This window comes from Morone saxatilis, unplaced genomic scaffold (assembly GCF_004916995.1).
Source record: "Morone saxatilis isolate NCDOM2014 unplaced genomic scaffold, NCSU_SB_2.0 Contig0, whole genome shotgun sequence".
NCBI classification, from domain to species: Eukaryota; Metazoa; Chordata; class Actinopteri; family Moronidae; genus Morone; species Morone saxatilis.
In genome coordinates, this window is record NW_023339650.1 from 16879775 (window position 1) to 16894299 (window position 14525).

General features: G+C 42.0%; 1 protein-coding gene across 5 annotated transcripts in view; it reads left to right on the forward strand.

The window, feature by feature from the left end:
* The window catches only part of LOC118324456 (rho GTPase-activating protein 21), a 77901-nt gene that overhangs the window by 27937 nt on the left and 35439 nt on the right, over window positions 1-14525 (forward strand). For 2 of the 5 annotated variants that reach the window (XM_035656812.1, XM_035656821.1), the window contains exons 1-2: window positions 6162-6473; window positions 10944-11132. In XM_035656812.1, the coding sequence (XP_035512705.1) occupies window positions 6162-6473; window positions 10944-11132 (501 nt within the window). Of the gene's footprint in view, window positions 1-5854; window positions 6474-10943; window positions 11133-14525 lie in introns of those variants that run through there. The other 3 variants (XM_035656835.1, XM_035656845.1, XM_035656828.1) reach the window with 2 other exon arrangements.

Below are 14525 nucleotides of genomic sequence, written 5' to 3' on the forward strand. Positions count from 1 at the left end.
CTGTTTTTGGTCTCTACCAACTCCTGAGGGAAATATCTGTCTCTTTAGCTGCTAAATGCTCCATTATGTTCCCCAGCTGAGCTCAAAGTGTGTCTGTCTGCTGTTCGATGCTGAGCAGGTTGTGTACAGAGGGTGAAAACAGCTGCAGCTGAAAACAGGACTAATAGAGCGGTAGGAGTGGACAGGTAAACAAGGAGGTGAAACTCGCTATAAAGCTCTGTAGGGAAGGTGATATTTCTCTTTAGGTTCATCACTACAAGCAACCAGTACTTAAATGTTCTATCAGTGGATTTACTAATACATGAATGCGTGAAACCTTATCAATATACGTTTTGTGTTGCTGCTACAATTGTCTTGCTTGCCATGCAGCCTCTTTCATTGCTTTAAGCAGACTGTTGGTAATATTCCCAACTGCAAACAGCCTCTATCGCTCACTTTTTTTTTTTTCCTCATTTATTGTCTCAGTTTCTTCCCTCCCCTCAGGAAAGAAAGTCTGGCTTTGTTTGTGTACACCCAAAAACACCCTCCCCTGCTCCGAGTGTATTGGCAGACGAGAATGCAGTAAAATTATATTATAGGCCCTCGTATGCAGTACCTGACTCCATTATTGCCTCCTACACTCAGATTGAGGCACTTATCTGAGCCTGAAACAAGATCAATCTGCTCCGGTATCTGCCTGATAAGCGCCGGGCAGCCTGCTACCTCCCCAGGGTAGTCGATTGTGGGGTTCATACCCCTCGGTCCCCCCCGAGGACCGTATGAAGAAGGGCTTTATGGGTGTGCAGTGGTGTGGGTGCATAGTGGGAGCAGTCTGTTCCCTGGCCCTCATTAGCCAGTCCTTTGTTACAGTAAGCCATACCTCGCGGAGCCCAGATGCAGCATGTCCAGATTAGATCTTACACCCGCCAGGAGTCCTGAAAAGCCACCCCGAATCGAGCCTAATCCTCCTGCAAGACTTTCTCCTTTCTTTAACCACACACAGACACACACACACACACACACACACAGCCACAGCCACAGATACATAAAGTTGGTCACACACGAGCACCAAGTGGAGACTTCAACATTACTTATTGTAGTTTTTTAGAGCCCTGTGCCTTGTGTCTTTAATCCCCATCCAGAGATCCTGTCAGCTGCTTACAGACCACGGGCCCCTTTTTCCCCTTTGTTATACAAATCAGAGCTGCAGATAATCATCTAATAAATCCTAGACTCCAAGATTTGAGTGGATTAAAATGAAACGGCATCATGAAACAACCTGGTTTTCATTGTGTAGTGTTCTCCAGAAATGTAAACATCTGAAATGAGTTTCACAACTCAGGGAACACAAGTTTTGGCTGTTAGCGTTTGGATTTTTTCTGTGGTGAGCGTTGGCATGTTGCTTTCAATGCAAATATAAAAGACTTTTCCTCTAACCAGTTTTTCTTCTTTAGCCTTTTCCAAATTCCCAAACTGGACTTGTCTGCCTTGGTGTTTCAGCACACCACTAATGTAATTTCAGCTTAAAGACTCATGAGTGGTCTTTAAAAGCCCACACCAGTCTCTAAAAAGCTTGTCGATTTCTCCATCCTTGTCTTTATTTCACCGCAGCCGCAGTCTGGATGTTGTCTTTGGCTCTGCATGTGATGTTGTGTGAAGCCACAAGGCCATTTGCAGAATTATCAGCAGGGGGACTCCAAGACCGAATTGCTCTGCATCAGGTCCAGCGGTAACGGTCCAGAGAGAGCGACAAAGACCTCCAAATATCACGCATACACCAATAAACCATCTGTCTGTTGGTTATTCCTAGTACCCGCTCTCCACGCCCGCCGGTAGAATTTCACAGGTGTCTCTGGCCGCGCTGGAGCTTATATTATCAAATGGTCCTACACTGGTATTATTTGTTATTGCTTCTTTTCTGGGATGGACAGCGTTGCTTACAATTTACACCTCCCTGTGATCTCATAAAGTTCTTCAAAGCATTTTCCTAGCTGGTGTTAAAGAGCTGTGGCCAGTTTATTGTGTGTTTGAACATGGCCATCTTCCCATTAACCTGTTGCTGCTCTTCTCTGTTCTGTTTCACAGTAAACTGAATCCATTTGGGTTTTTGCGCTTTTTGATAGCCAAACTAAGCAATTCGAGGGCGTCACTTTGGGATTTGTGTACGGCATTTTCCCCTATTGTCGGACATTTTAACAATTAATCAACTCCTCGTAAAAGTATTTCAACAGATTGAGGCCTCCCAGTTTACACCTGTTATTTCAAGTGTCTCGTATTCTGGAAAATCCATATGCAGTTTAATTCACTTTTGTAACATGTATGCATCTCAGTTGACCAGATCACATATCTGATCGCAGTCCCTCTTGGTTTTCCCCCACAACATGCAGATCAGGGGTCGGCCCTCCTCTCTGCCCTCCTCTAATTCAGAGTTTGGTGGTAAGCTGTTTGGGAGCGGCTAACAAGACCAGAAGAAGGACAGCTTCTGCACTTGAGCAGTTTAGGTCAAACAATTGACTGTTATTAATGAAAATAAATCAGATTTATAGAGTCCGAGCAAGTTTTAGCGCCTTCGCTGGCTCTGATTCACGCCCGTTCTCTCACCCCTACATATTGTTCAATTGTCATATCAGTCATGGATCACATAAACACTTCTTTATGGCCGTACATGTTGAAATAGCTGGAGCCGATTTCGCTTAATACAGGGTGAAAAGTTGCTTTGGCAACAACTACTTTTATTGTAACTTCAGCTGCCTTTATTTATCACAGAGTAAAGACTACATATGTGTCTTGGAGAGATGGATGCATTTCATTTTTTTGCATTGGGAGATGGGATAGCTATCTGATCTACCCAAGAAGTGGAAAGTGGTCATAGTTGTTGTAGATGTAAAAGCATCTGATCTTTCTTTAGTGTTCAGGTAATGCATATTGCCATGACACGTCTCTGCATAGTTTACAGGAATTCATTAATATGCCAGAACATGATTCCTCTGCTTACTTTACTCTGCAACACCTGTGACGACCTGAATTATCCCTAAAGCTGCATGAATTCTGCTCAGACATTAAAACACGACCCAGCTTCCCAACTTGTAAAACAAACAAAAACACAGCTAAATCCAGAACACGCACATAAATCCTTCCTTTTGCTCTGTGTTTGCACATCGAGCCGTAGCAAACATGTCCATCCTCAACTCTAATAACGTGTGACAGACCTGCAGGAGTGAGATGGATGGCCAGAGTCAAGCCTCAGATCTCCTCTCCAACACTATTTGCTGGCCTTCATGACGCCCTCAGACACTCTGCTCCATACACAAACACGTACACAGAGACACACACAAACCGTGAAATCACACGAGCGCCCACGGAGACCATCCCGGTCCAGTGGTCGACATTGTTGTGGTCTGGTTTGTTGTCACGACAACGCCATAATATTTCTGGGCGGCATGTCTAGTTTTTGTGTCTGCATGGTACCAAATCGACTTCCTAGCCAACAGGAATTCCACTCAGGGATGTTTTTTTTCTTATCATGTGTTTTAGATTTAGAGGAATTTAGAGACTATATATGATGTGGTCTGAAACCCTATAACAGTCTGAATGTATTAGTGGAAGTTAGAAGTATTGTTTGGCTGGAAATTGTACCTCTAATGGTAACGTGGGCTTGTAATGCTTTCGTATGAACGGAAACAACACATATTTTCACAAATTCACTCGCAGTAGATTGTATGGTTCCTATATATAACCATTCTTGTGAGACTTAATCCTTGTTTTGGCTTCCACAAGTCAAGTGTCTCAACCGGCTGTGTTTGGCGACTTCTATTTCTGCCGTCTTTTCCATACAGAATACCACACGCTATATCGAGCTGAGTGAATGTGGTAACAAGATGCTCATAACAAAACGCTGAGAGGGAACATTCCACGACTGGGTTCCTGATGTTGTTTTCATGGTCGCCGCTGTCTCGGATGGCAAATATTCCCTCAGAATCAAAATAGACCGGTATTTACGTTTTTGCCATTTAGCAGACGCTCTCAACCAGAGCGACTTTACAAACCACGCCGGCTGTTGACGGACGTGTATTAGTTGTTGGAGGTGAACCAGTAAAGCTACGATTATGGGACAATCTTGTGCGACTAACAACTCTCCCTGGAGACTAAAAGTGGAACCGTTGTCCTTAAGCAACATTGCATGGACTTATTCAACATTTAGTAACAGGAGATATCGCAGCACAGAGTCCTGATGTTGCTGTTGGAGCAGCACAGAAGCTCCAGAGAGCCCTGAGATGAAAATGCGATTAAATATTAAATTGATGTTTTGGCCCTGCTCGCTACCGGAGAGATTTACTAAAAGGTATCAGGGAGTCTATCCTGCTCTCGACTATCTCACCGCTCCTAAAATAAAGCCAGTTGCCAAGCCTCTGTGGAGTTTGTTTACCTCGAAGCATTAAGGAGGTATTCCCTTGTGGCATGGATGACCTCTTACGTAATACTACAAGGCGAGTGTGAAGGGACAATTGGTGGTTGGAGTTTAGATTTACATGTTCACTCAGGCTGTAATTCAGAGCCCTGAAGCAGCTGAGTGAGGCGGTAGGGGCCTCACTGTGATGACCAAGCTGAGTTTAGCCATTATGGGACAGTTTTACAGATTGAACATGTAATCTTTGACTAGATGTGTTCCCATTGTTCCTGTCTCCGCATCTGCACAGAGTCAGCATAGTTTGAGTTTGACGCATTCATTTGATGGATGAATTTGGTCTAAATGTCATTAGTTTAGTGTTCTTGAAGGCCTCACACACCCACACAGGGTTTTTCAGTCACTCTTAATAACTAGACCTCAAGTCAGGTTGAAGTTGGGTGGAGACCTTGACTGATGTCAAGTAGGTTTTAAGAGAGATTTTCCATTATAGTCGATGCTATTTCATATCATAATTGCAATAAAGTTTGTAATAAAGTAGAATTCCTGTAAATTTAGTTAAAAAATTTATTTAAATTTCTGTTTTTCTAGTGACTGAAATCAAGGTATTTCATTACATTGATATAAAAAATCCTATAAATCTGAAGCTAACGGCAACTATGCTCATTAGCCTTATATTATTATATCCTTCCCCATTACTAACACTGAAATTGGGTTCTCTATAGGCATGTGAGCAGGGTTTTAAGAGACTTTAAAAATGTCAGTGTTTCTTTAAATTTGAAAGAGACAGGCTCCTCTGTATACATGGTATAGCCCTATATACATCTGTTGCATTGCTTATCCTTTTGTAACAATGTTTATGTGTATGGTCCTTGTTGAGTAAACGCATAAATAAATACACAGGAGTTACTGTGTGTTTGTGCAGCCCCTGCTAGTCTCTCTGACCACCGAGTCTGCCACCCAGGCATTAGTTCTTTGTAGTTGCCAGATGAGCTGCAGGCATGCAGAGGTGGGTGGGTTGGCTGTACATTTTTGTGCCTTTATAGATTTCACAGAGCCCATATGCTTCCTTATCTGTATTAGCCCCACTTGACTCCCTCCACTGGCTGTGAAAACAATCCAAGTTATTCCAGTCTCCTGGCAGATCACAGCTTTGTGCCGCTCACACTTCCCGCTCTAAAAACTTTTCTGAATGTTCCTCATATTTAACGGACCTCTGACTTGTGTGCGCGCGTCTCCTCCTTTCATTTGTTCTTATGATTTATTGATAAGCCCCGACACGTGAGTCTGTTAGCGTGCGTGTGTTTAAAAGTTTTAAAGGTTGGCAGCGGAAGAGGTGAAGTAGAGAGAGAGAGAGAGAGAGAGAGAGATGGAGGAGACAGGAAAGAAGGAGAATTCACTTCAGGCTGCCTGGTGTGTCTATGTGAATGTGTGTGTGCATACTTCAGAGAGTGTTTTGTGTGGTGAGTGGGTGGGTGCGTCAGTCAGTCGGCCTGGGCTCTCTGCAGTGCACTCAGCCGCTGTGCTTCTCCTCTCGGCTCAGTGGAAACATCATGTGTCTGTGGGACGCCCAGAGGAACAGCCCCGTTTCTCCAGCCTGAGAGCAGAATAAGCAGTTAAAGACGGACTGAGGGAGGAAGAAGGTGCAACATGGACTCAACCAGAAGCTTATAGTAGGTTGTCTAGAAGAAAAAGGGAACCGCAAGACACAGAAACGAGCATTTTTGAGGATAGCTTTCTGCCATTTGGTCTTGACCACCTCAGACCTGGCTATGCCATGCTGGCCCAGAGGAACGGGCTACCTCCAGGCTGTAAGCCGGTTCCTCTGAAGGATCACCCAGACCTGCGGGATGTGGACGTGAACGCCGAAGGCTGCTGCTCCCTCTCTCCTTCCCCGTCATCGGGAGGTTGTCCCTGGGCTCGGCTGGCCGGGGTGGACGGCTGCCTGTCAGAGCCGTACTGTCTTTGGTTCCAGCTTTTGGCCAGAGCCTACTGGGGAGAGGTGGAACTGGGGCTCACCAGTCCCAATCGCAGCGTGTCCTGGGCTCGGCTCAGGGAAGCCTCCAGGAAGAACTGTGTACGATCTCGGGTAAGGACAGTTCTGTGAGAGAAAGATGGAGAGCATCCTTGTGAGTAGACATCTAGAGGAGGTCTGAGGCAAGTTGTGTTACACTTTTGAGGCATTTAGGAAAAGCCCGACCGGCTGAAATATGTGTTTAGGCGGTATCAGTGTCTAGCAGAGTGATATAGGTTTACATAGGAAGCATTTGGAGGGGAGGAGAGGTTAGGGGCGGCTACACTTTGTTGTGCTGTCTGAGGAATTTTGTGTGCGTCATGCTGCTCTCCAGTGGCAGGGTAGTCCTGTTTCACTGACCGATATCTTTTGTAATTTGAGTGGGTCTGAGCGTTTGGGTATTAGGTTTCGTTTATTGTTGTTGCCTTTGGTAGTCTCAGTTACACTTTGCTGTACGCTGTCAGAGGAGGATTTTGTTTATTGGTGCATATAAGGCGGTTTATTCTAACATAAAAATATCCCCAGGGTCATTACTTTTTTATACAGTATGGGCCGATGCTTGACAGAATGAAGTCATTGTTCACTGATGGACCGAAGTTGGGAATTCAAGGCACATTTTCCAACGGTATAGTGAATAAGGGTGACTAATGTTAAAGCCTGTGGTCAGAGAGGGAGAGACGTTTGGAAAGAAAAGGCGAGAGGGAGTGAAAGAGGTAGATCCATGAGGTCAGACAACGCAGGAGTGACTCACAGACATGAGAAAAAAGAAAAAGGAATGTTTGGAGAAAAGCTGAGTCCACAAGCAATGCCATTCAAATCCCTCATCTCATATACATAAAGAAGCAGGGACAGGCATGCAAATGCACTATCCCGCAGGCCACGGCGCCATATGGCAGCGCACAGATCAAACCCTCAGTGTGCACATAATGGTGACTGTTTTGATGAACAGATTGCATGCATAATTGAGTAGTATTTATCAGGTAATTGTGTAAAGCTTGTTTGGAGCAGATTTACAGTATTGTACCTTTTGAATATGACCAAGGCGTTGTAGGAATCTATAGCAGCTGTTTCCCTGCTGCTGCTTCTCTTGCTGTATAATTCAACATGTTATATATATATGTATAGGGAGAGAGGTGGAAAATGTGTGTGTGAGTGTGTAACACCTCAGCAATGGGGCATTTGAACCAAATGGCTTAACTATTGCATAACAGGACATTCAATTCTAAGCATCAAATCAAAACAAACAGCGGAGCTGAAGCGTAAGCTCTCCTCTCTCAGCTACATTGTGGACTGTGGCTCACGTCCAGCTCCACACCACTTGAGTATTGGTGGTGATTTCACCAGTCATACCATTAAGCCAACACCCATCCCACTCTCCAGAGGCCCCTACATCTGCTGCTCCCAGACAGGCGGAGGAGAAGTGTGGATAGAGAAGCCAGAGGGGCGATCGGGGAGAATGTCTTTGTTTTGGATCCACACCTAAGATGTATTTTGGTAGGAGAAGAGCCCGTGGAGAGATCTGGGTTGAGGCTGAAACTCTTGGCAGGCTCTCGTAGCCCGGAGTCACTATGGTAGTGTTAGCAATAACCACTAACGCACGCCCTGTGGTGCAGTGGTTCAGCTCCATCATTACTTTGATGATGGATGTGACAGAAGTCTCACTGCTCAGACAGCTCACAGCAGCAGGAGAGGTCAGCGTTTCTCAGTGACGGCGCACTCATTGTGATTCAGAGTTATAGATTATTTCCCTCTGTATGTTTCATGATAAATCTGGGTTGAAAAGTTCTTAAAAAGGCTTTGGAAGGAAAACATCCAACAACAGTAAATTCAAAATGGAGCTCAAGTCTTGGATAATGTATTCTGAGAGCTGTATTCTTTTCTTGTAAGTTTGGACTATTGCAACACTTGACATTTTTTACTTTAAAGGTCAAAAAATACAAATTCTGAAAGAAAATGATGCTTGTTTGTCCTGTAGGGCTGCAGCTATCGATTATTTTCATTATCACTGTATCTGCCTGTTGTTTTCTTAATGAATTCACTCATCACTTGGTCTCTAAAATGTCACAAAATAATAAAAATAATGACTGATCACAGTCTTTAGAGCCCATTGTGACATTCACCTTGATTAATTCACCAAACCAACAAGTCAAATACATTCAGGTTACAATCATTTAAGCAGGTTCTTGCCATTTCTGCTTGCAAAATGAATTAAATAGTTGCTGGTAATTGAATTAATACTGAAATTGATGATTGCATCATACTATGTAGCCTTTCATCACAATGCACTCTATACAGTTTGATCTAATATGTGACCACACACTCCCTCTGCATGTGTGTGTGTGTATTTCTGTGTTTTTCTTTGGTCTCGTTGTATCATCTTCAGGAAAAGAGAGTCGTGAACGTACACTAGAGTGATGTAAACACTTTCTTCTCATGAACAGCTTTTTGTTGTAGAACATTTAATAAATCTGCGTTTTTGCTGCTGATGTGGAGCATGTGTTGTGTTGTGTAGGCATAAACGTAATGTTACGCAAGCTGCCAGCATTTAAGGCTTGTTTTTTATCCTGTGTTAGTCACAGTAGGAATGTAGAAGATAAGTCTGTCATCATGCAAACCTGCCAAATAGCCCTGCAAAGCCCCAAATGTGCAATAACTAAAGCCATATGTATGGTTGTGTGGAGCTCTGGGCACTACAAATGTGGCTTAAGTGACAACCCTGATTATGTTGACAGATAGTGTGATCACTGACATTACCCACAAGTTAGGAACCAAATTATTTGACAGGATTTTTGGCCTCTGTCACCAACATTTCAACAATTTTCATGTGAGGATAATGCAGGTGTGCTGAGTGAAATGGTTTTTTCTTCTGTATTTGCTGACAAGCTATATATATATATACTGTACACATTCAAAAACACATTGTAAGTTTAAGTCTTAACCAACAGCTTCTAGCGAATGTCATATTTCTCACTGTTTCGACAGAGTACAGCAGCAGAGTAGATCAGTTTGTTGGTATTTGAGACCATTTTGGGGAGTTGTTTTTTTTGTTTAATTGTGTTAAGAATCCGTGAATATTTTGAACTCTGTGACACTTGATGTATGTGAACTAAAAGTATATATTGAGTCCAGGAAAGTCCAGAAAATACCACGGTTAATCAGTGGAATAATCCCATGATGAACTAATGATGCAGTGGTGGAAATAGTTTTTTTTTTTTTTTTTGGAAATGCAAGTTAAGATATATGTTGTATGTTTGTGTGGTTTCACAAAAGGTAATTACTTATTACTGACTTATTCTTACATTCTCGACATTTAACTTTTAAATCGTCCACTGCCATAGCGTCTGTGATGACCGACAGCACAAAGTTTGCAGGTCAAACATGGTCACGTTTCCAAAAACTGCTGCACAACCATTATGTTATCATTCATGATGCAGTATTACTTAACACAAAAACACCCTACAACCACAACCCTACAATACACCCTCTTATTTACTCTCTCTTCTTATTCCCAAAAGCATAAACCTTGACAAAATAACACCTTATTATTCAGTAGAAACAACATAACCTAGCCTGATAACTGTGACGAATCACCAACAGGGTATTTTCTTGTGTTTTTTTTAGATCATATTGGTTACTAAGATCAATGCTTAGCCATGAGCTGTTTCATCTGTGAAAACACACTTTTCTTTGTTTTAGCAAAAACCACTTTTCTTTACACAATTACCAAGGGTGAGGTGAATGGAGTGACTGTACTTTTTTGTGGCTGTGAGGTTGTTCTCAGCAGTGAACACATGGAAATTTACTGTCAGTGCGTTATTATTTTCACAACCACATTTGATTTCTTTGTTGTGGGGCAGTGCCTCATCTACAGCAGTGGTTCCCAACCTGGGTTGTGAAGACTGCCCAAGATAGAGGTATAGGGTGATGAGCATTTAAGGGGAAAGAAAGAGAAAAATACTTTTGTTAACACAAGATTATGTTGATTTTTTTCTGACTTTTATCATTTTCTGTCCACACTGAGGCTGTAACCTGTGATGAGGGGTTATTCATAGGCATCGCTTTAAGCAAAAACTGTCAAGAAAAAAACATTGAGTGCCGCTGATTTTATGTTTTCCCCACCAGTTTTGCATGGTTAAGAGTAAGATGAGGAGATTTATGCCACCCTCATGTATGTATGCTAAATGTGAAGCTATAGCCACAGCCGGTTAGCTTGGCTTAGCATAAAGACTGGAAACAGTGGAAAACAGCTAACCTGGTTCTATCTGCCTATTAGCACGTCTAAAGGTCACTAACTAACAAGTTATATCTTATTTATTTAATCTGTACAAAACTAAAGTGTACAAAAAGAAGAATCCATTTCCCTTGTTTTTGTGCTAAGCTACGCTAACTGTCTCCTTGTAGCCAGTAGCTTGTATTAACTTATCGATGTAAGAGTGGTATCAATCTTCTCATCTAACCCTCAACAAGAAAGCAAATAAGCGTATTTTCACACTGTATGTTCTGGAGATTAATTTTGACATTTTTGCTTCTTTGTCCTCCTTTCAGGCCAAGCAGAAGGATGGGCGCGATCAGAGCGAGGCGTCGGCCATGGCTTCTCCCGGGGCCGAGGAGGAGCCGTTTTCCTGGCCGGGGCCGAAGACGCTTCACCTGCGCCGAACCTCCCAGGGCTTCGGCTTCACACTGCGACACTTCATCGTCTACCCGCCTGAATCTGCCGTCCACAACTCTCTGAAGGTAACAGGACACCGTCTTTTAACCCCCTGACGACGCTAGGACGTAAATATAAGAAAACAAAACAAGCTTCATACCATCTAATGCAATTTAGAGTTGAATCATTTTTCAAATAAGCAAGAAATTCTGACAGTCGGGGAGAGTAAATACACTGACGTTTCCAAAGTAAATAAACTTTTGTTGAATCAAGTGATGTAAGCCTCAGGCCAGCAGCAGGACCTGACTTAATTTAAGACACTGTCATGAAAATCGTTGCTAAAAGAGACATTATATTAGAAACAGATGAAATGAGCCTAGACCACAGGCAGCTTTTTCAGCTGTTTAAGGAAATAAAATGGTTGATTTTGATATATAGTTTAGGGAGAAATGGATTTTTAGGAGTGAAATTACCGAATAGCTGATCCATGCCTCTCAAGCAACTGTACTATAATCAGTGGCGCATACTCTTCAAATGGACTCTAGGATGCAACCCAACAACATTATAGTAAGTGTAATAAGTGTAAGAAGGTGTAAGAAAAATGTGACTACAACTTGTGCTTTGGAATTTTAACTGAATCAAGGCCTTGTCACTTTGGTTATTTTGCACCCTGTGCTAACTCTGACCTCCCTGTCGAGGGAGCGGAAATTATAACTACTGGTCAGTGTTGCAGATTGTTATCATAAAATGTGACTTTATTAAGCTTTTTAGTATCTGCAGTGATTAGAAAACATCTGATTTGTGTGACATGAAGGGAAAACATTATCGGAATTATGACTTTCAGCTGCTTTTTGAACACGGCCCCAAACTAACACCACAGCATTTAGTGCTGTTGGGACATTGGAGGTGTGTCCAAGACAGTTCATACAACATACAGATTGCATACAGTATGTAGTTATTATCTGTTTTTGCTGTTTTGAGCTCTTCCTAAAGGTGTCACCTCCATCGACCACTTGTAATTCATTCCAGCTGTAAGAAGATCCTCAATTTCGCAACAGAGTGGAAGTGTTTTTCCCCATTCCATATTCCCATTTCAAATTTTTCTTTGAATTATATCGTCAGTGTTAGCTAACATGAGAGGGATCAAGGGATCCCCCTTGAATCTCCCAAAATAATGTAACGACCATGTTGGTTTATGTTATGGCCACCAGTTTTGTCAGTTGGTAGTCAAATACTGAAAAATAGCCCAAAAGTTGTTCAAAATGCATCATTGTTGCAGTTGGGAATAAAACACGGCACCACAGCTGCTGAATAAATCCAAAATTGACCCAGAATTAAAAAGTGAATTGATTTAAGCTGCAGGTTGTGTTGTTATTGTTCTCAACACCATTCATTTTAGCTTCTGCCTGCTGTTAGCGACGCAAGTAAACTAATTTTAAGCCTAGTGATTGGACATTTTTACAGAAATGCTCCAACTCTGAGTCATGTAACCTTGTCTATGGGAAAATGAATGAGACTTTTACTTCCAGAACCAGAGGCGCCTTAAATAGCTTCTCCCACTTCAGATTCTAGTAGAGCTGCAACGATTAGGTGATTAATCGATTAGTACATAGACAGAATATTAACCTGCACTTATTTTTATAATTGATTCAAGCAAAAAAGCTGAGTTGTGAGAATTTGCTGCTTTTCTTCGTCTTCTGTAATAATATCTTTGGGTTTTTAAACTGATGGTCAGAAAAAACTAACATTTTAAGATGTCACATTGGGCTTTGGGAAAATGTGATTGTGAGAATAGAAAGATAGATAGATATACTTTATTGATCCCAAGCTGGGAAATTACAGTTGATTCATTGTGAAATTAGTCAGCAGTTAAATTAATGAAAGTAAATTAGTTGCAGCCAGAATGATTCTGGATAGTAGTGTCCATCATCAGCAAATTAAAAAGTCAAGGAGATTTAGTTTGTATACTGAACTCTTTTATACTTTATTTTGTAACTTCAACAGTGTGAACATACTACATAACCTGCTAGAATGATTGTGTAGTATGAAACAGGGATCGGCTTAGGTTATTTAAACGTTATCTGTTGTAGACGCAGCATAAGTGCTTGGAAATATAATAAATTTTTATCTTTTCAAGATCTTATTGAATTAGTTTAATTGTTGAGTTAGCATCACTGGCCATCACTGACACCAGTCTGAGGAGCAGTAATGTTGCAGTTGAACTTTTATATTGATATGCACATGTAGTGTCAGCAATGCAGCAAGAGCCTCTTTGAGTTGTATCATCCAACCTGGGAAGTGTGCCAGCCGTCCTCTGGATAACATCAGTACCAATCTGCCCTTTGGTATTAATCCTGACGTTACAGCCCTTCCAGTTCCTAATGGGCACAGACTAAAGGGCTTTGGGTAAATACGACAGGGCTTCTTTAATGGGAAAATGTGCTGGTGTTTTGAGTCAGCTTTCTCAAAGCTTATCATGGCCTCCTGACTATTAGTTTTTGTAAGTGATAATTCAGGATAAGTTGGGTTTACGTTTCTCTGAAGTGTATTTTGACAACCTCTTCAGTTTGCACAGAAGGATTTCCTACAAAGTTAGCATAGTGCTGTCTGTTTATAGCTTTTGGCTTTGTGTCTGCATGTTGAAAGAGAAACTGTGGCACAACAGTTAGGATTTTCAGACATTTGTGTAACCAAAAAGATTCTCCCAGAGGCCTCCTTAGGTGTCCCGATGTTGTTTCGTTCACTTGCAAGTCCAACCTGGACCACCATGTGATCTTGAGGACTTAAGGATATAGGCTATATGAAGGTTGTGTGGACTTGAATTGATCTGACGTTTGTCCTCTTAAAAGCTGTAAATCTTGAGCCTAGTGGTGTAAGACGCATACTGTGCACAATTAAGGCTGTAAATTCATCTTAAAACACCAGCAACTCCTGACAAAGCAGAATTCAGCCTTTAGTCTCCTCTGTAAGGAGTTGGCATTATTCTCATTTATTCATGTAATTAATTCTGTGACACTGATTTATAGATTGACACAACTAAAACAAGCTGTTGCTCGTCTGGCTTTCGGCTGACTCTCTGGAGTCTCCTGTGGCCTTCTTATCGTAAGTCATGATTCTGGGAAATATTCAAACTGAGACCTTCAATTTTAATCTGTCAGGTCACACTCACTGTACACTCCTACCAGTTCTCCCATTACGTAACCCTAACCAACAAGACGGAGGGTTAAAAAAAATCCTCATCCTTGTACATTCATCACATTTCATTGTAATTACTTTTAGGGTCTTGGATTGGAGCTCTTGATTAATCGCAGTTTGAGGATATTGGGGTTAGCTTGAAGAGGGTCAGACCGTCTTAAGGAAAGCCTTGGGAGAGCAGGGAGTCTTAAAGGATACATGGAGAACATATGTGTCACTGAGGAGAGGTGGATTAAAGCAGGAGTGTATGGATTTTAACCAACGCTCGGAGGGAAATGAAGGTT